General features: G+C 46.9%; 1 protein-coding gene across 2 annotated transcripts in view; it reads left to right on the top strand.

The window, feature by feature from the left end:
* Positions 1–22,836, top strand: part of LOC113580839 (matrix metalloproteinase-16) — a 43,475-nt gene extending 20,639 nt beyond the window's left edge. For both annotated transcript variants that reach the window (XM_035530560.1, XM_027015654.2), the window contains 6 exons: positions 8,082–8,243; positions 9,808–10,025; positions 16,774–16,912; positions 20,323–20,473; positions 20,588–20,703; positions 21,938–22,836. In XM_035530560.1, the coding sequence (XP_035386453.1) occupies positions 8,082–8,243; positions 9,808–10,025; positions 16,774–16,912; positions 20,323–20,473; positions 20,588–20,703; positions 21,938–22,266 (1,115 nt within the window). In that variant the 3' untranslated portion in view covers positions 22,267–22,836. The remainder of the gene's footprint in view (positions 1–8,081; positions 8,244–9,807; positions 10,026–16,773; positions 16,913–20,322; positions 20,474–20,587; positions 20,704–21,937) is intronic.
* The last annotated feature ends 1,336 nt before the right edge of the window (positions 22,837–24,172 follow it).

Here is a 24,172-nt window from a genome sequence, read left to right as displayed (position 1 = left end):
CAGAGATGGGGAGGGAGAGGGGGAAGAGAGAGGGAGAGATGGGAGAGGGGAAGAGAGCGAGGGGGAAGAAGGGGGGAGAGAGAGAGAAAGAGAAGAAGTGGGGGGGAAGAAGGGGGAGAAAGGGAAGAGAGAGAGGTGGGAGAGGGAGGGGGGGAAGAAGGGAAGGGGGGCAGAGATGGGGAGGGAGAGGGGGAAGAGAGAGGGAGAGATGGGAGAGGGGAAGAGAGCGAGGGGGAAGAAGGGGGGGAGAGAGAAGAAGTGGGGGGGAAGAAGGGGGAGAAAGGGAAGAGAGAGAGGTGGGAGAGGGAGGGGGGAAGAGAGCAAGGGGGGAGGGGGGGAAGGGAGAGGGGGAAGAGAGCAAGGGGGAGAAAGGTGGGAGGGGAGAGAGGGGGAGGGAGGGTGGGAGAGGGGGAAGAGAACAAGGGGGAAGAAGGGTGAGAAAGGGAAGAGAGAGGGAGGTGGGAGAGGGAGGGAGGGGGAGAGATGGGGAAGAGGGGGGAGAAAGGGAGAGAGGGGGAATAAGGGGGGAGAGAGAGAAAGGGAAGAAGTGGGGAGGGGGGAAGAAAGGGGGGAAGGAGGAAGTGAGTGAGGTGAGAAGGGAAGGGGGGCAGAGATGGGGAGGGGGAGAGAGAGGGAGAGATGGGGGAGGGAGAGGGGAAGAGAGTGAGGGGGAAGAAGGGGGGGAGAGAGAAAGAGAAGAAGTGGGGAGGGGGGAAGAAAGGGGGAGAGAGGGGGAAGAAGGGGGAGAAAGGGAAGGGAGAGGGGGAAGAGAGAAAGGAGGAAGAGGGGGAAGGGGGAGAGGGGGAAGAGAAGAAGGGGGGAGAGAGAAAGAGAAGAAGTGGGGAGGGGGGAAGAAAGGGGGAGAGAGGGGGAAGAAGGGGAGAAAGGGAAGAGAGAGGGAGGTGGGAGAGGGAGGGGGAGAGGGAGAGAGGGGGAGGAAGGGGAAGAGGGAGGGAGGGGTAGGGGGGGAGAAATGGGGAGGGAGAGGGGGAAGAGGGAGAGAGTGAGTGAGAGAAGAGAGGGGGAAGAGGGAGGGAGGGGTAGGGGGGGAGAAATGGGGAGGGAGAGGGGGAAGAGGGAGAGAGTGAGTGAGAGAAGAGAGGGGGAAGAGGAAGGGAGAGGGGGAAGAAAGATAGAGGGGGAAGAAGGGTGGAGAGAGAGAAGGGGAGAGAAAGGGGAGGTAGAGAGGAGAGGGGGAGGGAGAGAGAGAGGGGGGGGGAAGAGAACAGGAAGAGAGAGGGCAGGGGGAAGAAAGGGGGAGAGGGGGAAGAAGGGGAGAAAGGGAAGAGAGAGGGAGGTGGGAGAGGGAGGGAGAGAGGGGGAGGAAGGGGAAGAGAGAGGGAGGGGTAGGGGGGAGAGATGGGGAGGGAGAGAGGGGAGGGGAGAGAGAGAGGGGGGGGAAGAGAACAGGAAGAGAGAGGGCAGGGGGAAGAAAGGGGGAGAGGGGGAAGAAGGGGAGAAAGGGAAGAGAGAGGGAGGTGGGAGAGGGAGGGAGAGAGGGGGAGGAAGGGGAAGAGAGAGGGAGGGGTAGGGGGGAGAGATGGGGAGGGAGAGGGGGAAGAGGGAGAGAGTGAGTGAGAGAAGAGAGGGGGAAGAGGAAGGGAGAGGGGGAAGAAAGATAGAGGGGGAAGAAGGGTGGAGAGAGAGAAGGGGAGAGAAAGGGGAGGTAGAGAGGAGAGGGGGAGGGAGAGAGAGAGGGGGGGGAAGAGAACAGGAAGAGAGAGGGCAGGGGGAAGAAAGGGGGAGAGGGGGAAGAAGGGGAGAAAGGGAAGAGAGAGGGAGGTGGGAGAGGGAGGGAGAGAGGGGGAGGAAGGGGAAGAGAGAGGGAGGGGTAGGGGGGAGAGATGGGGAGGGAGAGAGAGAGGGGGGGAAGAGAACAGGAAGAGAGAGGGCAGGGGGAAGAAAGGGGGAGAGGGGGAAGAAGGGGAGAAAGGGAAGAGAGAGGGAGGTGGGAGAGGGAGGGAGAGAGGGGGAGGAAGGGGAAGAGAGAGGGAGGGGTAGGGGGGAGAGATGGGGAGGGAGAGGGGGAAGAGGGAGAGAGTGAGTGAGAGAAGAGAGGGGGAAGAGGAAGGGAGAGGGGGAAGAAAGATAGAGGGGGAAGAAGGGTGGAGAGAGAGAAGGGGAGAGAAAGGGGAGGGAGAGAGGAGAGGGGAGGGGAGGTGGGAGAGGGAGGGAGAGAGGGGGAGGAAGGGGAAGAGGGAGGGAGGGGTAGGGGGGAGAGATGGGGAGGGAGAGGGGGAAGAGGGAGAGAGTGAGTGAGAGAAGAGAGGGGGAAGAGGAAGGGAGAGGGGGAAGAGAGAGGGAGGTGGGAGAGGGAGGGAGAGAGGGGGAGGAAGGGGAAGAGAGAGGGAGGGGTAGGGGGGAGAGATGGGGAGGGAGAGGGGGAAGAGGGAGAGAGTGAGTGAGAGAAGAGAGGGGGAAGAGGAAGGGAGAGGGGGAAGAAAGATAGAGGGGGAAGAAGGGTGGAGAGAGAGAAGGGGAGAGAAAGGGGAGGGAGAGAGGAGAGGGGAGGGGAGGTGGGAGAGGGAGGGAGAGAGGGGGAGGAAGGGGAAGAGGGAGGGAGGGGTAGGGGGGAGAGATGGGGAGGGAGAGGGGGAAGAGGGAGAGAGTGAGTGAGAGAAGAGAGGGGGAAGAGGAAGGGAGAGGGGGAAGAAAGATAGAGGGGGAAGAAGGGTGGAGAGAGAGAAGGGGAGAGAAAGGGGAGGGAGAGGGGAGAGAGAGAGAGAGAGAGAGAGGGGGGAAGAGAGCAGGGAGAGAGGGGGGAGGGAGAGGAGAGGGGGGAGAGAGGAGAGGGGAGGGGAGGTGGGAGAGGGAGGGAGAGAGGGGGAGGAAGGGGAAGAGGGAGGGAGGGGTAGGGGGGGAGAGATGGGGAGGGAGAGGGGGAAGAGGGAGAGAGTGAGTGAGAGAAGAGAGGGGGAAGAGGAAGGGAGAGGGGGAAGAAGGGTAGAGAGAGAGAAGGGGAGGGAGAGGGGAGAGAGAGAGAGAGAGGGGGAAGAGAACAGGAAGAGAGAGGGCAGGGAGAGAGGGGGGAGGGAGAGGAGAGGGGGAAGAGAGGGAGAGAGAGAGTCTGGAGCTGGTTTCTATTAAAATCCTGTGATGAAGGCAAAGGGGAGGGGGGGATAGAGCTGTGTTGACAGCAGGCAGCCAAAGTGTTTTGGTAAATGCAGGAAGCCATAATTCACAGAATACCTTGTTGTGCGGAGGTGTTACATTGGTAATTTTATATTTCATGAGTTTGATAAGTATGTCATCTCTCTACACATGTATATGTCATACTTAAATACTGGTCCAAAGATTAATCGGTGTTAAAAAAAAAAAACTGGTAAAAGTGCATTAGCAGCTCTTGTGTTGTACTAGCAGAGTGTGTTCTCCGATGCGCCCTCATTTTGTTTTTTTGTGTATTTTTTCTGTTTCTTAGAATAGGTCTGAAAATGTTAGTGTGTGTGTGTGTGTGTGCGCTCGTGCGTGCATAATTGTGTGTGTGTGTGTGTGTGTGCGCCCGTGCGTGCATAATTGTGTGTGTGTGTGTGTGTGTGGGTGTGCAGGTGTGTGTGTGCGTGCGGGTGTGTGTGTGTGCGTGCGGGTGTGTGTGCGTGCGGGTGTGTGTGTGTGTGTGCGGGTGTGTGTGTGTGTGTGTGCATAGGCACAGGCACAGGCAGGCATGTTTGTGTCGTCGCGTGAGAGGGGTGTGAATGCTGTGTCAGTGGCAGTGTGGAAAAAGGCACTGGGACTCAGTGGGCTATACTGTGTGTGCTCACTACCCTTTACTGCATAAGGAGAGAGTGTCCCGCTGCCACCCGCCAGGCCTGACCCCAAAATAGCTGCTCGCCTGCTGGGTCTGGCACTGGTGCGAGATGCAGGCAGCGGCAGCCTCTTCCACCCACGCCTGGAGCCCATGCCAGGCGCGCTGGAGCACGCAGGCCGAGCCAGCTTGACCCAAGTGTACAGTCAAACTCTGGCCTTCATTTCCCCAAAGCTTGAGAGGAACTCGGCCTGCAGAAAGAAACAGACAGCAGAAGCTGTTGGCATCTCAGCAGTGGAAGATGAACAGCATGCAGCATGCAGGAGTAGCTGGTGAGGGAGAGCTTGGGTGTTTGAGGGTCCTTGTATTTGAAAGCTTTGGTATTTTAGAATTTGAGTATTTGGATATTTGATGATATTTAAGGGCTTGGGTACTTGAGGGCTGTGGTGTTTGAGGATTTAGGTGTTTATGGGTTTGTTTATTTGAGGGCTTGAGTATTTGAGGTTTGGGGTGTTTAAGGGCTTAGGTATTTAAGAATTTGGGTGCTTGCAGGTTTGGGTATTTGAAGGCTTGGGTGTTTGAGGGCTTCAGTGTTTAAGCGTCTGTATGAGGCACTGAACAAATAGAAAAAGAATGTATTCAAAGGTTTGAAGGTGTGTTCTGCATGAAGAACAGGGCCAAAGTCAAGAGCATATTGGACTTAGAGAGAATGCAGAAAGGGAGGGATGGAGAGAGATGGAGATGGAGTGAGAGAGAAGTGGAGAAAGTAAAAGATAGAGATGGATGTGGAGGGAGGAAGAGGTGAAGAGGTAGCTGGCCCCTCCACAATAACCAGTGTGTGCACAGGCAATAGCCCATTTCTTCACACCCAAAAAACAGAGCTGGGAACCTGATCTGCCCTGGCATTAGCAACGGGTAATGAAAGAACAACAGGAATCTGAGCACTCAGCTCTCTCCCTCCCCTTATGTCTTTCTTTTTCCCTCTCTCCCTCCTTCCATCCCTGACTCAATTACCGAGTTAGGCTTAACTGTGGAAAAAGCAAACCACCTCACCCTGAGTCCTTCTAGCTTCAATATTTTCATGACCATACATGCTGAAACAAAGAAGAATAATACGCCAGGTTTGAAAGGGTTTCATAATGTGCTTTCTGAAGGAGCTCAAGGGTGTGTTTTACTTATATGATGCAGCTTTGTAGATTTCTTTCCATAGGCATTCCATACTTGCTGCAGTGGCAAGCAAACCGCTTCATAAGATTCTCAAAAGTGCAGTCAGCAGCAGCTTATAGGGCACGTGGTAATGTCTGAGGGTATGCGCTCAAATGGTGGCGTATGGGGAGGCTGCGGCTTCAACCCAGAGATCAGTGGGCACATTTAATTCCACTGCTAATAAAAACAAACAGGTTTACACATACACTCAGGCACAGACACAGATGCATACGTATGTACACAGACCGTTTGCAGACATCTAGCTGTAACAACAAAGGCGGGTTTGCTCTTTCTCTGTGGGGGTGTGGATGTTTGTTTGAAGATGTCTTTGTGTGTGAGTATGTAGATGTGTGTACTTATGTGGCTAGGTGGGTGTAAGATTAATTGTAGGGAAGAGTGTTATTCATTTCATTCAATTGCATGGGATATTATGGATGAACAGCTGCTTGTGTTCATGGCACTTTGAGAGAGTGCGCTAACAGCCACAGGCGCCACTACTTTTAACCTGCTTCTGCTCCCGCTATACCCTCCCCTCTCACCCTTCTGGCTGTCCCAGTGAAGTGGAGAGAACAAATAAAACAATGTTCTCCACAGAAAAGAAAGGGAGAGAGCAAAAGGCCACGTGTCCAAGGCTCTGGAGGGAGAACCCATAAGGCCACCGGCATTGTTCTATTTTGCTTGAAATACCATCCCACTGGAGGACAGCTAATTTATGGAGTGCCCTGCAGGCGTGAGCAGGTACTGCCACCAAGAGCATGCTCCTGCAATAGAGGATCCCTGTGGAGAGCCTTGTATCCATTACAGGAGCTGAGGCAGCACTCTCTGACTGAGGCTTGGGCTTGGGAGTTTGTTTAAGGACACCAGGACCAGGGACTGGTGGACATGTGGGCCTGCTGTATCATTTCTCAGCACTCGTGTCTTGCAGTGCCTTTGTCCCCAGCGCAGAGGGGAACCATGGGAGATTTATGATGCATGTTCCACCCCAGAGCTCGTGTGTGTGTGTGTGTGTGTGTGTGTGTGTGTGTGTGTGTGTGTGTGTGTGTGTGTGTGTGTGTGTGTGTGTGTGTGTGTGTGTGTGTGTGTGTGAGGCAGGGAGAGTGAGACAAAGAAAAAATAGTGAGCACATGAGAGATAGTAGATAGTAGTCTCTACACCCCACGTATGCCGAGTTGACCATTTCTAACAAAACCTAAAAGGAAACAGGGCAGGATCCTGTGTTTTACAGTGGATAGAGACTGAGTAAGAACCCAGTTGTGCAACTTTTTCAGACATTGAAACAATAAAGTCATAGCAGCAGCCATATTCAGAGCTTTTCTTCTTTGGTTTCTTGGATCTTAGAGCCTTCCATTTTTGATCCAAATGCAGCATGGCTAGGAGACAGCGGGTGAGGTCTTGCAGGCCAGCCTGTCTGTGTGGTCAGAGGGGTGTGTGTCCCGCTGCTCACACAGGCCTTGCATGATCCTGGATTTGCGTCTCGAGGAGCCTCTCTCCATGTCTCTGGCTGCTGCACTCATGCTGCTCCGCTCCCATGCGGAGGAGCATATGGCTCCTCTCGAACCTGCAGCCTTATCACATACGAGAAGCACAGTGTCTCTGTGGTGAAAGATCCCATGTTGGTGGAAGTGTGCGAGTGCCAGAGTGAGAACAGCGTAGCTCACTGGGAGGGGGGGGGCATGGCTCGCTTGGCAAGGATGGTGTCATTGCACCTGAGCCCAACCCCCATGTCCATGGCAGACAGAGAGAGAGGGATAAGTTCTTCATGGCTTTGCAGGTATGTGCAGTTGATGTCCAGTTCCAATGGCCTCCATCATTTGTGTTTTATCCTTTGTGGATGGAGGATTAGTCTCATAGCCACGGGCTAATTCAACAACACTGCGTTTGACATTCAGAAGCAGCTCTGCATCACGGCTCTTCCAGAAGGAGAAGCCTCCATGGGCCCAGGTACCGAATAGCTGCCCTCAGCAGAGCCACCTGAAGAGAAGACTCCTGCAACCTCCCCTCATCATCAAGCTGGAGGGAGAGAGAGAGGGAGAGAGGACCCATTGTTTATGACATTCTCTTCCTTTGTGCTCTGAAGACCTAACACGGCTTCTTTACTGTTTTATTTGTTTCAGAGCATATTTTTATAATACTGGTAGTACATTTAGTAGCTTAGTGGAGACATTCAGAAACAAACCAAAGGGTGTGTCCCTCTTGCCGATGAGTTATAGCAGGCGAATGCTGCCACTTTCAGGGCCAACCATTCTGCCTGTGTGGAAATAGAAGAAACTGATGTGGGATGCTTGGCACCTCACTGGACCAGCCTCCCTGAAGGCTGCTGGGCCACAGAAGGCCTGGTCAAATCAAATGATGGCTGGAGGAATGAACTTCCTCCCGTCGTCCCGTGTCAGAGATGCTGGCGAGCCGAGGGTAAAACCGAGCACAGGAGAAAGAGACATGAAAAGAAGAAAGAAACCACGAGAGGTGAGGGCTAGATGGTAGACACGAAGTGAAGTACAGCGGCAGCAATGTCCAGGCTGTATACAGAGAAGCAGGTAAAGCGATTCAAGGGATCTGAAAGGGAGAGGGAGAGACGGAGAGATGAAGCGGGGAGAGAAGAGGAGGGAGCAGGGCTGGGCGGTGCTCTGCAGCTGGTGATGTGGCTGTGTGGGTCTGGGCTTGCACTCTGTGGCCCTTGGTTAGTGTCACCGAGTGCTAGCTGGAGACAGGGGCCTGGCTTGCAGCCAGCCAGGCTGTTTTGGGCTTGAAGTTTACCCCAGTGTAAAATCCCAGTCGTAGCAGGATCATTACAGAGCTGGAAGGGCAGGCTTTTCCATGCGCTCAGACAGCGAAGACGTTACGCGGCGGTTTGATGTGCAGGCGTGTTTAGGGACAGCACTCAATACAGTAATGATTCCCATCAGTAGCTGTGGCTTCACTGGGTTTCCTATTCTGGAGCAGAATCAGAGGTGGATTACAATTATGTACATATGCGCACACACACACACGCACACACACACACACACACACACACACACACACACACACACACACACACACACACACACACACAGGATCTCTCTGCACTAAGATTTCATGTAACTGACTGTTCCTAGGGCTGAGGGGTGATGTGCATGTGTGTCTCTCTGTGCAGGGAATGACCTGTTTCTGGTGGCTGTGCATGAGCTGGGTCATGCCTTAGGCTTGGAGCACTCCAACGACCCCACGGCCATCATGGCCCCATTCTACCAATACATGGACACAGAGAACTTCAAACTGCCTCACGATGACCTACAGGGTATCCAGAAGATCTATGGTAAGAACAGCAGTAGCCAGATGTGGACTGCCTGTCCGACAACGTGGCCTCTCTGCTAACTGCATTAGTTGGAGAAGAGTTGGTGCAGAGCAGAAGCCAGCTGACAGAGTTTAGGGATCTGCTACTCATATAAGAACAGAGAAAAGGGTCTGTTACCAATAAAACCACAAACTCCTTTTAATTGTTTATTCCAGGGGAAAAAAAAAACTTTATCTTTTTCTTTCTGGAAAAGATTTTGTTATAAAGAGGTCATGGCCAGAGCAACAATACCAAAGACACCGATTGCCTTTCATCGTTACATAAATGGTCAGATCAGCTTGATCAGGACACAGCTTTGCACGTCATCTCCTCGTCTCCTGCCTTCACCCTGTATGTCTCAGTCTCCTCTACCCTCCACCCATCCTGTGAAAGAAAGGCAGGGTCAGCCTGGGCTCCTTCAGCAGATGTTCATGTCCTGGAGCCTCCCCCACTTTCCTCCCACTCGCTCCTCCTCATGTTCTTCCTTTCCCACTTCCTTCCCAGCCTTGTGTGGAGAGCGTCACAAGATCTCACACACAGGATGAGTTCTGACGCAGGAGACCTGGAAGTGAGAGAATGCCCTCAAAACCCCTGTGAAGTGTAGACACATGCACACACATGCTATAAACCCCCCAAAAAATCATTCAGCATTTAAAGACTACAAAGAGGAGGGCAGCACTAACTATATTGTAGACTCAGTTCTGAAATTGGCTCTTTGTAATTCTGCATATGTATCTGTAACATGGCATGAAAGTGGGATCCAAACCAAAGTCTGGAGTCCTGTGGCTTCTCTCGATTTCTCTGCCCACACTTTACCATTTTGTAATGGGAGAGTGAGCTCTTTCCTCCTTAATCCACAATCTATTTCAGGAGATTTAATTCAGTCAATGAACAAAATCTCCTTCTTCTTGCTCACTCATCAGGCCAGAGGTCCAGCCTGGGGTAACGAGAGGAATAACTGTCCCTCTAATTATCTGAGCCTGCCTTTAGTGAACAGTACGGAGGTCACATTCCTACTCCCCCATGATTCCCTTCCCCAAAAGCATTCCCTCTAATGGGAATGGGAATATGGCACCCTGACAACCATTTCAGAAAAGACAACAGTTCTAAGAAAATGTGTCATGTGTGGCACTGAAAGATATCTGAAGATAATAATACTCACTGTCTATTGATCCATTGAAAATGCAGGATAAATCAAGTGTCAGGGTCCATTGTATTTTTTAAAGGCTACAACACAATTACAAATCAGACCACATCACCACATCAGACCTCCTTTCAGTGTAAGGAGTCTAGCTGGAAGCACAGCAGTAATCGTAGAGATGTAGGTGTGTTTTTATAAACTCCATTACCAGTCCAAATGAATAATACAATTGCCAATGTAACTGCATGACTGCCTAAGATGTATGAAACCCCTGGGTTTACTTTAAAACCAGCTGTTGGGATTATGAGTGTAGTTAGAATATCGTCTCTCTTATTTTCCTTTTCCACTCCATAATAGGATAGCAAGTTATTTACTTGATGCTATGTATACCTTTTTCCCTTTCAGGGCCCCCAGACAAGACCCCCCAACCCACGAAGCCTTTACCGACAGCACCTCCTCCCCGCTCCCACCCTCCTTCAGACCCCCGCAAACATGACCGCCAGACACGGCCCCCACGCTTACCCACGGGGGACAAGCCCATCCATCCCAACGCCAAGCCCAACATCTGTGATGGCGACTTCAACACATTGGCCATCCTGCGGCGAGAGATGTTTGTGTTTAAGGTAACAATACTTATTCTATCACATCCAGGGCAAACATTTATACCCAATACATAGGGAATTTAAAACCCATCGTAAGGAGACTGTCTTTAAACGATGAATAACTGTTAGGCCTTGTCGACATCTCCATTAGTCTATAAGGCAGCCAGATCTCCACTTAGGAGGGCTCCTCAATGCCCTACATTATAAGCCCCACTAGCTATAACTGAATGGCCCATGGTATACACAGTCATTTCTCCAGTAGAGAACAGCACAGATCAGGCAGTGTTACAGCTCAATTTGTGAGAGTAGTGTGCTTCACATGTGTTCCATGTGTGATGTTTGCTTCTGTCAAGTTGAAGGTCATTGACCTGTGAAACTCTTTACTTGATCCACTGAATCAACTACTTTCTTTGTGCCCCTTAAAATGGCAAAGTAATCATAGGCCCTGCTTGCTTGTAAGTCAGCACCCTGTGTTCAGAGGGGAAAAATAAGCAATGCTTATAACCATGACTTGTAGCCCCCTGCTCCTCAAACCAAAATGGGCTAAGTGGAGTGTTAGAGTGTGAAGCCTTTAGCCAGTCTGAAATGTCCAGATCTGCTTGCACCAGTGGGAGCATGCCAGCCCATCTCATCTGTGAGAACCTACCAATGGAAGCACACCACCCAGCCTGTAACACCCTCAGACCCACACAGATATCCTTTGTTCCCCTCACTAAATCTTTTGTGTAGTCTGAATTCATCTCTTAGTTAAGGCACGACAGAAAGAACGTACGTTTTCTATAAGTAGTTAAACGCACATTGACACAGATTTATTTCTTCTGCAGTTTTTATTTTTTTCTTGTAACCGTCTGTGCTCCAGAAGCAGAGATCTCTGTCTAAAAGATCTGTCATGAATGGCAGTGCCTTGATGTGTTTGCTCCTTAGTACTGTAGGGTAAAGACACAAAGAACAATAGCATAAAATTCTACGTAGGTGCAGACATGTGTAAATATTGTAGTGGTTGCTGATTTTCCAGTGACTGAGCTGCTGCAGAGATTTCAAGACAGCCTGAGAGAAGGCCAGGAAATGTACATGCTTGTGGGAGCCTTTGGGGCTGAGAGATAGATGGGTTTTCCTTCTCCCAGCCCTACAGGCTACCAGAGCCTGCCAGTTTCACTCCAGCTAAGCTTTGAGTTAAAAAAAAAAATGGCATGACTTATGATCCATGAGGAGAACTGGACCAGAGGTCATCTTTCAAGACTCTTTTCAAGACATCTTCTTATTGGTCTGTTACCCAATTTTTGTTTAATCAGCTGCCTGACAGGATTGATCTCAGGTCTGCCAAACTGGACTATTTTTGCCTTTACCCTTAGGCTTGTTGCTCAAGCTAAAACAGTTGGAATCAGACTAAAATGTTTCATGACATTATGCCAAGACACTTTTGATATTTAGTTTCCTCCCCAGCCTCTTTCAACCACATGTTCATTATTTGAACTGACCACCTAAGCTTTTTTTAAAAAATACTTTTAACACCCATATTTTGGTCCATTTCTGTGCAATTATGATTACAATCATGCAAGCTTGTCCTCTATAGTCGTTTATACACTGCCTGGCCAAAAAAAAAGGTCACCACCTGGATTTAACTAAGCAAATAGGTAAGTGAAAGGAATGTGGTCAGAAAAAAAAATCTTGAATGATCGTGATCAGCCATCACTTAAATGTGTGATGAGATCAAATCGTAGAAAAACAACAGTAGAAATCAGGGATATGTTTAATAGTGAAAGTAAGAGCATTTCCACATGCACAATGTGAAGGAAACTCAAGGGATTGGGACTGAACAGCTGTGTAGCCTTAAGAAAACCACTTGTCAGTGAGGCAAAAATGGCTTCAATTTGCTAGGGAGCATAAAGATTGGACTCTGGAGCAATGGAAGGTGGTCATGTGGTCTGATGAGTCCAGATTTACTTGTTCCAGAGTGGTGGGCACATCGGGGTAAGAAGAGAGACGGCTGAAGTGATGCACCCATCATGCCTAGTGCCTACCATACAAGCCTGTGTGGGGTAGTGCTATGATCTGAGGTTGCTGCAGTTGGTCAGGTCTAGGTTCAGCAACATTATGTGGCCAAAGAATGAGGTCAGCTGACTACCTGAATATACTGAATGACCAGGTTATTCCATCAATGGATTTTTTCTTCCCTGATGGCATGGGCATATTCCAAGATGACAATGCCAGGATTCATTGGGATCAAATTGTGAAAGAGTGGTTCAGGGAGCATGAGACATCATTTTCAGAAATGGATTGGCCACCACAGAGTCCATATATGAACCCCATTGAGAATCTTTGGGATGTGCTAGAGAAGACTTTGCGCAGTGGTCCAAATCTCTCATCATCAATACAAGATCTTGGGGGGAAAATTAATGCAACTATGGACAGAAATAAATGTTGTGACATTGCAGAAGCTTGTGGAAAAGGATGCCACAGCGAATGTGTGCCATAATCAAAGCTAAAGGTGGCCCAACGAAATATTAGAGTGTGTGACCTTTTTTTTTGGCCAGGCAGTGTATGTGCTATCAACAGTTTCTCAGTCTGTTTTGCATGAGATTTGCATTGTGCATATCAAGTGCTTGCAGTAGTAATAATTGACCTAGCTCATTAAGCTGGACTTCAGTACAAAGCACATTGAGCCAGACTGTGGAGGATTACATTAACCTTGTCTGGAGTGCCACAGGTGGGAACTAACACTGCCTCTTGCAACCTCATCAGGCTTAAGAACCAATCACAGCCCATGCTGAAGTATCCATCATACACACAAAAATCTAAAGTGGCTCGGAAGAGGCGCTGTGGGCGGGGGGAGCACACTGATGTTATAAAACCGCATACTCTTTTCCTCCTATCACAGAATAAGATGTAATTGGTTTGCTGTAAAGAACAGATCTAGAACACTAATTAAAGAGGTGCTCTTCCTCTTGAGGCTCTCTTCAGAGATGTGGTGGAGTGTGTGATGGATGAGTGATGTGGAAGTGTTGAAAGACTTGCGACTCTCTGTCATCTCCCTTTGGTGCCTTGCACTAGAGACTTATATGGTTGTAGTTGGGGCCTGTTTGAACATCCAAGTCTACAAACATCACAAGCTGAAGGATCTTCTCCACACACCCCCTCCCTGATTTTGCTAAAAGAGTGCTTCCAAGTTCAGCACTGGGAGTTGGGACCTCAAAGACAAAGAAATTTAATTAAATGGATTCTTGAAATAAGTTGCAGAAAATGTGTTTCTTAATAGACAGTATATGTTTGCAATTTAAGCAGAGATTAACTTTCAGGCAAAGTGAACACAACAAAGACAGAAATAAGGGCAGCCCTTCATTGTAGCGTCAGACATATATACAGTAAAAGTTAACACAAACTTTTTTTCAGAAAGCCTGTGGTGTGTTTTCAAACTGTATTTTAAACAATCCGTTCACCAACTTTCCATGCTGTTTGCTCTTCGTAAATTCTCACTCCTAAATGACTGATGAACACTTCATGCTGTAGCACTAACGCATGTGTGGGTGAGTGTGGGGTCACTGAGGGATTCTTGAGGGCCAAGCTGGGTGGGCAGTGGGTTTAGACTCCAGGAGCACTGAGAATCAGTGCTGCATATCACACTGGCCAGCTACAGGGTTACGATCAAAAGGAAGATATCCTACAGCCATGGTGAAAATCAGTGGAACTGCATGCTTCTGACTTCCATGATTGCCAAAAGCTGCTTCTCTGTGAACACACACCCACACATGAAAGCCCTGATCTGGACCATGGGAACAGCAGCCCCCACGTGCCTGAATTCAAGGGCCATCGAAAGCTGTTTCCTTCCTTGACATGAGATGGCTTTGGAGGGGTATATGCACAGGAGAGGAAGCGTGCAGCTGCCCTGCAGAGCAGAATGAGAGGCAGATAATTGACATGTCCCTCTTACACACCAAACTATTACATGCAAGACCTGAGGCTTACTTTCTGATTATACTTGACTTTTTAGCTGTTGTATTTTCCTGCTTAAAGTAACCCAAAATTTAAACAAGCAAACTTTGCCTCCTCCAGGATGCCTTTCTTCACTTTTTTCCTCACTCTTGGTTGAGGGGTAGATAGTCTCCCAGACTTGGCCTCTGCTGGGAAGTGCGTGTTGTTTGAAGTGCAGAAGCCAGTTTGACACTGTGCTGGCAGTGTGGCATTTGATGCGCCTCTGTTCTTGGCTGCTGACGGACCTTCCTGTGAACACTCCGGAGCAGAGAGCCTGCCTGCTTTTTAGACTGTGAAATAGAGAGACGGAGAGGGAAGCTTAAGTCCCTGCAGGGATCTCCTAGTCCTGGCTGGCATTACACATCACCTGGGCCTTTCATCTCTCCTCTCCACCTTACCAGCCACCCTCCTCTGCCCATCTGTGTCTTACTGCAGGCTGGATTAGTCTTGGCTGCTCAGGGCACATTCCTCTGCCTATGGCATCTACTGCTCTAACCCTTACTCTGCCTCGATTGCCTTATTATTAATCTGCAGGCACTTCTGAGCACTCTGTGTGTTTCATTCTGAGAGGTTAGAGGTGAATTTTTGAGTGACATGCGTTTATGAAAGGGGATAGATAGAGCTGGATTGCACCCATAGGCGTGTCACAGGTCTGTCTCTTTCTCTATGGGTTTCTATCTGTCTGTCTCTTTTTCTCTTGGTAGTGAGAGAAACCCTTGAGTAATACTGTGTGCTCTCAGACAATGCCCAGCAGCCTTTTTTAATGTTTTGAACAGGCCTAGAGCCTTACTGCTCACACAACAAAAACAGGAACTAGAACTAGGCTCCCGTTCAGCTCTGAGATCCGATCACGGTGCAAGTTTCAGAGCAACTGGTCAAGGAAGTGCAAACACGCTGCTCCAAACAAATGAATAATGAAATGTTTTGTAATGTGTTGTCTCTCTAGAAAAGGCCATTTTCTTGTGAAAAGATATAGTGTTTTACGGTGGATTCTTGATTACAGAGTGCCAGTTGAATTTGTTCTCATTACAGTCTGACTCAGTGCTTTGGTGGGGACTACATTTTTCTCTTTACAGATGGGAAGGGAACAGAATGGCTCTGATTTCACAGTTTTGATCTGTTTTCAATTACACTGCCATGTCGTACGAGAGAAAATGCTGAACAATTGAAATCAGTCCGACTTGGTGGGGGCTAAGGGGCTCATTCTCAAACAGCTGCAGCAAAGTGGAGAGTCTTGTGCGCATGCATGCATACACGTGTAGAGACATACATCACTGAATGCACTGATAAGTATAAGGTTGCTATTACATGCTCTCTTCACTCACGCGCTCCCTCTTTCTGTCCCTTTGTTTTGATCAGCTCCAATTCTTGGTCTTAGGGTAAAGTTGGTTGAAGTGTCCAGTTTCTCTTAGGCCTTAGCTCTGCAGCAGGTCTGGAGGCCATTCTGTTTCAAGCGTGTGGCGTGTATCTAGGTCATAATGGTTTCTGCAGCCCTTCTTGTGAGTCTGTGAGTCTTGGCTCCCATCTCATATCTCTAGGTTATTGGATGGCATGGTGACAGAGTTCACCATAATAAAACTGTTCAGACATTAGTGTAGGATGAAATCAAAACATGCCCCACATACATAATTCATGCATGTTGATGTTCTACATACATGTTGATGTCCTAGCACTAGCATACATGTTGATGTCCTAGCACTAGCATACATGTTGATGTCCAAGCACTAGCATACATGTTGATGTCCTAGCACTAGCATACATGTTGATGTCCTAGCACTAGCATACATGTTGATGTCCCAATATATGTTCATCCTGACCTTTCCTTGCTGTAAAAGGAAACTAGAACAAAAGGGCTAGTGGAAAAGCTTAAAAAATATGAAAACTAATAAAAAGTATAACTTCTTTATCTCCTTTTTCTTGTTTTTTGCAGTCTGTGTTTTATTTTAACAACTGTTTTGTTTTGTTTTGTTTTTTTCCATGGTCATAAATCCACTGGATTTAATGAAACACATTTTGCTGCCTTCTAAAGCCCTTCAAGCAAATTGTTCAGTAAATTTCAAGCGTAATTGAGCATGTGCGTATGTAGTACAGAGAGCAATTTGAGCTATTGTTAAACACCAACCTGCTAGCCCTCTGTCTACTATCTTCAAACTTCACGGCTGTGAAACTGAACTGCAGTTCAGAAACAGTGCCAAACTAGGCCCCATTCATTAACATTTAATGTAATATAAAGTACACGGTATAAAGCCATATGCCTTGTATTTTGACAAACACGTGGCATTGGTTGCTATGATGCCACCTTGTTCAACCTAAAATAATAATGAAAATTGGCTATATCATCTCCAAAGTTTAACGTTTTATAAAGTGTCGCAGACAGAGAGGCACAGTGTCTTTGTATTTAATGTGTTTGTGAGGAGTGATGTGTTGGGTGTGATTCCTCATTCTGTAATAAAAGAGATGAGGAGTGTTGCATACAGTGCTCACTTGTCTGAGAAGGCAGCCATGCTCTAATGAGGTCACACTACATGACATTCTGGGGGAAGGAATTCCACAGACATTGGGAGACTTTACACTGGCCTGACTAAACACAGTCACAAGCATTAACAAGATGGCTAGGGCTTTCAAAAGAGCACGGAGATGCGTAGCCTAATCAACATGTAGTTCTGCAGCATCCATTTAAGGAAAGTCAGAAATGCTTGCTTTATTCCTGATTGTCTGGGGCTCTGTTAAGCCATTCAGGACAATTTTCTTCTTGCAGTTTGTCTGTTTTTATTGTAAAGGTTCTGTTTTCCTCCTTCAGGATCACTGGTTTTGGAGGGTCAGGGACAACGCTGTAATGCCAGGGTATCCCATGCTCATCAATGTTTTCTGGAGGGGTCTGCCACCCAAGATAGATGCCGTCTATGAGAACAGCGAGGGCAAGTTTGTCTTCTTTAAAGGTAAATATTGCAACAAGTCTCATGAGTTAGTCATTGGACTGAAAGTATTACAGTTACAGCATTTAGCTGATGCTTTTATGCAAAGCAACTTACAATTATGACTGAATACAGCTTGATCAATTGAGGGTTAAGGGCCTTGCTCAGGGGCCCAACAGTGGCAACTTGGCAGTGGTGGGGCTTGAACTGACAAGCGTCTAATTACTAGTCAAGTACCTTAACTACTGAACTACCACTGCCCCTGGTTGAAAGTAGTAATCAGATTTTCATCAGTAGTCAAGAGTATAGTTTGGAGCTGTAACCATAGATGTAGGTTTTGAGCTTTTTTGTATTAATGTTCACTATGATTAGCATTATAAATTAATATAAACCTTAAGCTTTAGTGTGCCACAATTTTAACATTTAGGTAACATAATGTATGACTCAAGGTGCATGGGGCATCAGGTAAGTATCCTAGCAAATTTACAGGCACACACATGCAGGCTGGATGGCGATATGATGTTAGCCGGAAAACTGCTTTAGAATTTATGCTGTTTTGCAATTGTTGACTTAAATGCTACTTAACATGAGATTGCATAATGCAATGTTGTCAAACCTTAATCCTTCCCATTTGTTTTTCATCCTTTTGATATAATTATTGCAGGCAAGTGTAGGTCCCCTAGTAACTAGAAGTGCTTTAGAGTGATACCATAAGTGCTTGGTTGTTTCATAGTTTACCAGCCATCTTGTGTTATCATTACCGCATGCCAGTAGAACAGTGGTAATATAAGAGAGATGGAGGGTTGGGGATAGTTTAAGCTAATCACCTAATAATATTTAAAAATAAATTTGTTTTAGGTATTTTTTTCACTATTGATTAAAATTTAAAAAATGAGTGGAGAAGTTTGACAGTCCACTCTCTTACAAGTATTACTCTTACAAGTAATAATTACTAGGATTAGAGCTGGTGAAACTGCACTGCATTACAGAGAGAAGCAAAGGTGCTTATCTAAGGAGAATGTGACCTGTAATTGAAGCAATTTAGCTCTTAATCTGTAACGGTAAAGATTCTCACCAGGTGTGCATGTGCGCATGCATGCGTGCGTGTGCATGCGTGTGTATATTTCATGGTATTCCACATTTTTCTGAGTGCTATTTACTCTGCTGTATGCATCTTTACTCTTTACATTTAGTATGTGTACATCTGTGATCTCTGATTCAAAAACAGAATAGCTCACTGCATACTTGCAAAAGGCAAAAGCAACTAAACACTTTTATTATTATTCATCTATTGTAGCAAATCTCAGATGTGAATATATATCTTAGATTCCTCTCTTTTTCCTGCAATCCAGAGCGACAGAGAGAGAAAGACAGCAGGTGATAGGGGCTGGAAGAAAGAGAAGCTAACATACTAAGAAACAGGTTGAGATTATAATTACAAATACACCCACACACATGCACACACAGTTATTTTTTACTGTATAGTTCAGTTTCACAACAAACAGACTAATGGTTCCTAGTGTTTTGAGTGCTAAGAGAATCTTTCATTGTAATATTCTTCTTTCTTTTTGTGCTCCGGCATATCCCAGTCTGACTTATCCCAGCCCGGCACAGGGAAAGTTCAAGCGCGAGCCGAACTGTGCAGGATAATGTTGTTTGGCTTGCAATTTGCCATTACTCCTGATGACTTTTTTTCTTAATGAGCACCTTTCATCTTGACAGCAGAAGTCTCAAACCTCCTGTCATCCACTCGCTGGGAATTGTTTACAGCTGTCATGTGTGTACTGTCATGTGTGCATGTGTGTACTTCTACATACACACATGCACAAGCCCAAATGTCCACACTGACAAATAATGACTTCGACATTTGCACTGACAAATAGGCATACCTCCTAGATGTCATGTGTATCTTCGTCATTTTGATCACGCATCCAGGATAAGTGTAAATGATGCTGCAGAGTCAGGACTCATCTCCCTTCTGCTGTCTGGAGAGAAGGTTCTCCGACGATGTTGCGCCCTTGTTGTCCTGCAGACTTGTTTCAGGGCTTTTTTTTATTAACGGGAGAAGTATAGGTTGTAGTCATTTGGGAAACCATTTGCATTCTCATTTATTGTATTTTCAAATCTAACCACTCTTGTACTTATGCTTAAAAGTGTACTATGTCCACTGTATGTGTTCATTACGGTATGTTTGGTCCATGTGGAAGGGGAGAAAAGGGGTTGATTTAGACGCATTGCACAGCTTGAATAAAGACCAAAAAAGTTAATGTAAAATACATTGTTAGGAGATATAATCAGCTGACTGTGGGAGTCCTTTCACAGAATCCAGTGTGGAAGGCTGAAAACAGCACTAGATTTGAGAAAGCAGTTGATTCACAAACCAACCTTCAGTTCCAAAAATACAAATTTTCCTTAGTATTCCTTAAATATTTTATGTATGTATACACACACACACATCCTCTGGAGCCCCCAGCCCAACTGCCCTGTCTGGCCCCTGTCTGGCGGCCAGGGCTTCTTGGCAGAGCCAATTTGACCCTGTCAAGAAGGGCATGAGAAAGACCCAGGTGAAATGACAGGCATTTCCTATCCCTGGGGAAATGGCATAGACATGTCCTCCTCTGCACCCCTGCCCACTCCACCAGAAAATCTGCAGCCCTTGCAATCTAATCTCTTGCCTCGTATGGGAAGGCATGACCCAGCTGCCCTGCTGCTGACACTGCCCCAAGAGTCACCAGTATGGCCTGGAAGCTGCCAGTGGAAGGGGAGCTAAAAAAAAATTTTTTAAAAAGCAATACTCTCCTTTTTCTAAAGAACTCTGCATCTGTAACTTTCACCCCTTTAAAATAATCGAGGTCTGCGGTGAGGGCCCACCTCTCCTGCAAGCCTTTCAGATACTGACATTTAAAGTGAGCACTGAATGGGCTGGGACCCAGAGGGCTGTCAGACAAGTCGGCTGAGAACCATTCACCTTAATTAAAGGCAAACAGTGCAATCTAAAGGTGCGAAATTGAACATTTATTCTAGTGATACAGACATTTATCACAAAGTACTATAAATAGGAGAAAATTCATGTCAATAATGCCATTGGCAGGTGGGGTGTCAGCAGTTTGGGGAAGCTGGGCTTGACTGGGTCCCACAACCATAAAAGAAAATCATAGATTTTCCTATAATGACATGACATACAAAATATGCCATTAGTTAACATTGATTCAAAAACAATATATGTGTGCATGGGTGGAACAACTCAGGGAACTGCATAATTGTAAATCAAAAAGCAGCAGGCAATTGATAGCAAGTGTTTAATGGGGATTTGTTGGTAAGTCAAGCTGAATCACAGCACTTTTGTTTGGTCAACCAAATGTGCTCTAGGGAAAGCATACAGTACAAGCAGCTGTGCAAATGTTCACCTGCGGCTGTGCCCCTCACTTCTGCAGGAAAGCAGTTCTGGGTGTTCAAGGACACCATGCTCCAGCCTGGCTACCCAAAGGACATCTCCATGTTTGGGAATGGCATGCCCGCACAGAGCATTGAGACTGCCGTCTGGTGGGAGGATGTAGCCAAGACCTACTTCTTCAAAGGGGACAGGTCTGTGTGTGTGTGTGTAAGTGTGTGTAAGTGTGTAAGCTTACACCACATCAACATCAACTCACTGCAATATCACTATGACCATATTTTTGTGCATTTATCGCTTCTGGGCAGGTATTGGAGATACAATGAGGATATGCGGACCATGGATCCTGGCTACCCAAAGTCTATCACAGTGTGGAAGGGTGTTCCAGATTCTCCTCAGGGTGCCTTTGTTGATAAAGCCAATGGTACAATTTGTTCCCTTAATTCATTAGTACTAAATATATTTTGCTGTTGTGTTATGTACAGTACTGCACTGTATCGTTCTTTAACTTCTGCTTACCATTGCAATGGTGCTCAGCACAGTATAGAGCTTTCACTATCTGTCCTATTATTCACCATGTCCAACTGGAGAGCTTAAAGGAACCACAGGAGAGGCTTGTCCATCAACTTTTTGACTGTCTGATTGGTTGTCCAGAGTGGGTGGTGCATTTCATTGGCTGATGCCAAGGAATGGGTCTGTCTGACTTTGGCAAAGCTTATCGCTAGAGGTGTGCTCTTGGAGAGCCACATGCTTGCCATCTGTTCCCATCTCAGTCTGCCAGATCCACACATGGGCTCGAGCATTCATCAGAGCGTGAAGGGTGGATCGATATTCCAGGGAAGTCATTTGGCTGACCACACTCTCCAAGTGATCACTAGCTTTCCTTTGTCTGCCGTCCCTCCGGATCACCCGGATGCCACAGCACACAGAAAATTGGCCTTAATTGTCAGCCATCATTGCCACCCAATAAAGCCGTGACAGTGACGGGAACTTTTCTCAGTCACGTCCATAGTGGGAAATGCAGGAGTTTGTTTGCCAAAGAGGCAGCATTGTACAGCAGGCTGCTCTACTGCTGGTTCTGATCAAGCGCAGTGCCCGGCAGAGCTGCTCACAGCTCTCCCGTGGCATGCTACTTCTCCACCTCAGTCTCATTTGCAGTCAAGCTGAGGTCCAAGTTGCACTTTCCCGGGATGAATCTTTCTCTCCTGGACTATAAACTACTCCACTGCTCCAGTGATTTAAAACCACCTCACACACCCCAATGGCCCCTTGAGCCGAAGGAGTCCGACGGCCCTGGCTTCTAAGCTGGCAGAGCATCTGCTGTGTTCTCTCTTTTTCTGGAGAACATTCATGAATAATGCAGGCAGAGAGGAAGGAAGTGTTCAGCCAGATTGTCCTGCTGAGGATGTCACCAGCTCCCATTTGTTTTATTCACCAGGGAGCTGGAGATGTGCTCTCATTTCTCCACACATAACAATGCTAGGAATGTAGGCCAGTGGGCTACAGCAATACACATGCAGAGGAGAATACAAACTATTGTCATTCTGTTTGCATATGCTCCTCATAAATACAGATACCAACTGCACTCCTGGGCTTAAATGATCTATCAAGGATCCTGATGACATTGTTTAAAAATAAAATGTCTGAATGTCTTGCAGGCTTCACATACTTCTACAAAGATAAAGAGTATTGGAAGTTCAACAACCAGAGGCTACGGGTTGAGCCAGGCTACCCTCGCTCCATCCTCAAGGACTTCATGGGCTGTGACCTAACACCCATCGACCCCGACCGCCTCCCCACCGAGGACGTTGACATTGTCATTCAGCTTGACAACGAGGCCAGCACAGTGAAAGCCATTGCCATCGTCATCCCCTGCATCCTGGCACTGTGTCTGCTGGTGCTGATCTACACCGTGTTTCAGTTCAAGAGGAAGGGCACACCACGTCACATACTGTACTGCAAACGCTCCATGCAGGAGTGGGTGTGAGTCAGTGCCCCACCCAGGCCTGTCCCTTACTCCCACCCCACCCCCGGTAATTGCCGCGGTGGTACAGCCCACCTTAAACCTGCAGACTACGGCCCTGACCTCACTCTGTCTCACTATGGTTCTCTGGGGAGCAGAGAGGGCCATTGCCTAGATCTCCCCCTCCAGGAGAGGAAGGGTGCATTACTCCTTACTCTCAGCCTCTCTCCTATTGGCACAGTGCAACCAATCTAAGACTAGGGAGGGTTTCAGACTCCTCCCATGGTGCATTGTGTCGTCCTGTGTCAAATCAGGTCTTAACTGTTCTAAGTGGAAAAAGCTGATTGCTATATCTTTAGGTTTTACTCGATTTTGCACGCTCAAAAGAGAAAAAGGAGAAATATGCCCATTTTAAAGTTGCTGGAATTCAACAAGTACACGTCTTAAAAGTTTACCTTTTTATCTTTTAGCCTATTCTTTGACTTTAATCCATAACTTATTTTTTGAACCGAGGTATGTACAACTCCCTTTAAGCACTCCTGAAAAAGAGAGCCCAAACCAAATAAAGACTCTTTCTCTCCAAAGAGGATTTTATATATATATATATATATATATATATATATATATATATATATATATATATATATATATATATATAATTCATTTTTTTATTTTTTTATCACTTTCTTTTCTTTTTTTTCTCCCTGCTTATAATCTTCTGTAGTGATGAGAAGTGGGGAATTCTTGACTGTTGTGGCAGTCTGTCTCAAAAACAGGAGCCAAAATATTCTGCAATATTTTTAACAGCTTTAATTATAGATTGTGTTGTTCTTGTTTGGTCTTCTCTTTTATTCTTTTTTTCAGTATTGTTTTTTTTTTCTTTTTTTTTTTTCCAGCAAGCCAGTGGGCCACATCTGTTGCTTTGCTCCCTTTGTCCTGCCTGTGATTAACAGGCCATGGTTAACCAAGTTTGGCTGCGCGGGTCTGCCAAGTTGCTGGAGCAAGGGCGATCTGTCAGTGAAATATATCATTGGGAGCTAAGAACAGGGTTCAAGCCAGTACATCAGCAAATTCGTTTCTGCGACAGTCTTATGCGCTATATCAGTGGGAATCCGATTTTAAAGGAAGGGCTTGAAGTGCTATAGTGCTTTAAAAGATCACTCACTTGTTTGTTCCTGTTTACCTGCCCTGCAACAAAGCTGGGAGTATTGGTGCTCCCGTCTGAACGGAAGTGGCTCCTGAGCAGCACGCCACACGTCATCTCCTCTGGACGGCCTCACTTAGGTGCAGTGTTGAGATCCCTTGTCATGGGTACGCTGCACAGGGGCTTAAAACCAGGACCCACAAGAACAACATCTCAGGACAGCGCTTGTGTGCAAGAGTGCATGAGCGTTCGTGTCCGTGTCTGTGTCCTGTAAATGACAGCAGGGCACAAATGAAAACATGAACACACAGTTTAAAAAAAAAAAAAATGCTAGGTTGTTTTGAAAAAGGAATTTCTGGGTGGAGCTAGAGCTCTTAACACACCTTGCGGCATGCAACTTGAACCCTCGGCTCAGCTTATCACATCAGAAAGATTCTCAAACTCTTCAACATACAGTACCTTGCTTGCATTTTTTTACATTTTCTTTTTTCCTGGTACAATACAGAACAAATATTTTATGATTTCAGCCTCAAGGTATAAGTGGTACTCAAGTAAGCTGAGTTGTCATCAGGCATTCTTTTGTTAACCAATATCAAAAGAGCTATCTTGATTTGTCATTAATTCAGTCTAACTGAGGGAAATCAGTGAACATGTGTCATTGCTGTTTGGCAAGCATTCTTTGAATGTCTGTCTGTCATGCTAAAGTTCTATTCTTATGAGGACAAACAAGAGATATCTATCTACATGTAAGACTTGGGATGATGGAAAAGTCCTGGCAGAAATAAT

The sequence above is a fragment of the Electrophorus electricus genome, chromosome 10 (assembly GCF_013358815.1).
Source record: "Electrophorus electricus isolate fEleEle1 chromosome 10, fEleEle1.pri, whole genome shotgun sequence".
Classification (NCBI taxonomy): domain Eukaryota; kingdom Metazoa; phylum Chordata; class Actinopteri; order Gymnotiformes; family Gymnotidae; genus Electrophorus; species Electrophorus electricus.
Note: the sequence above shows the minus strand (reverse complement) of the source record. Positions and strands in the feature narration are given on the sequence as shown.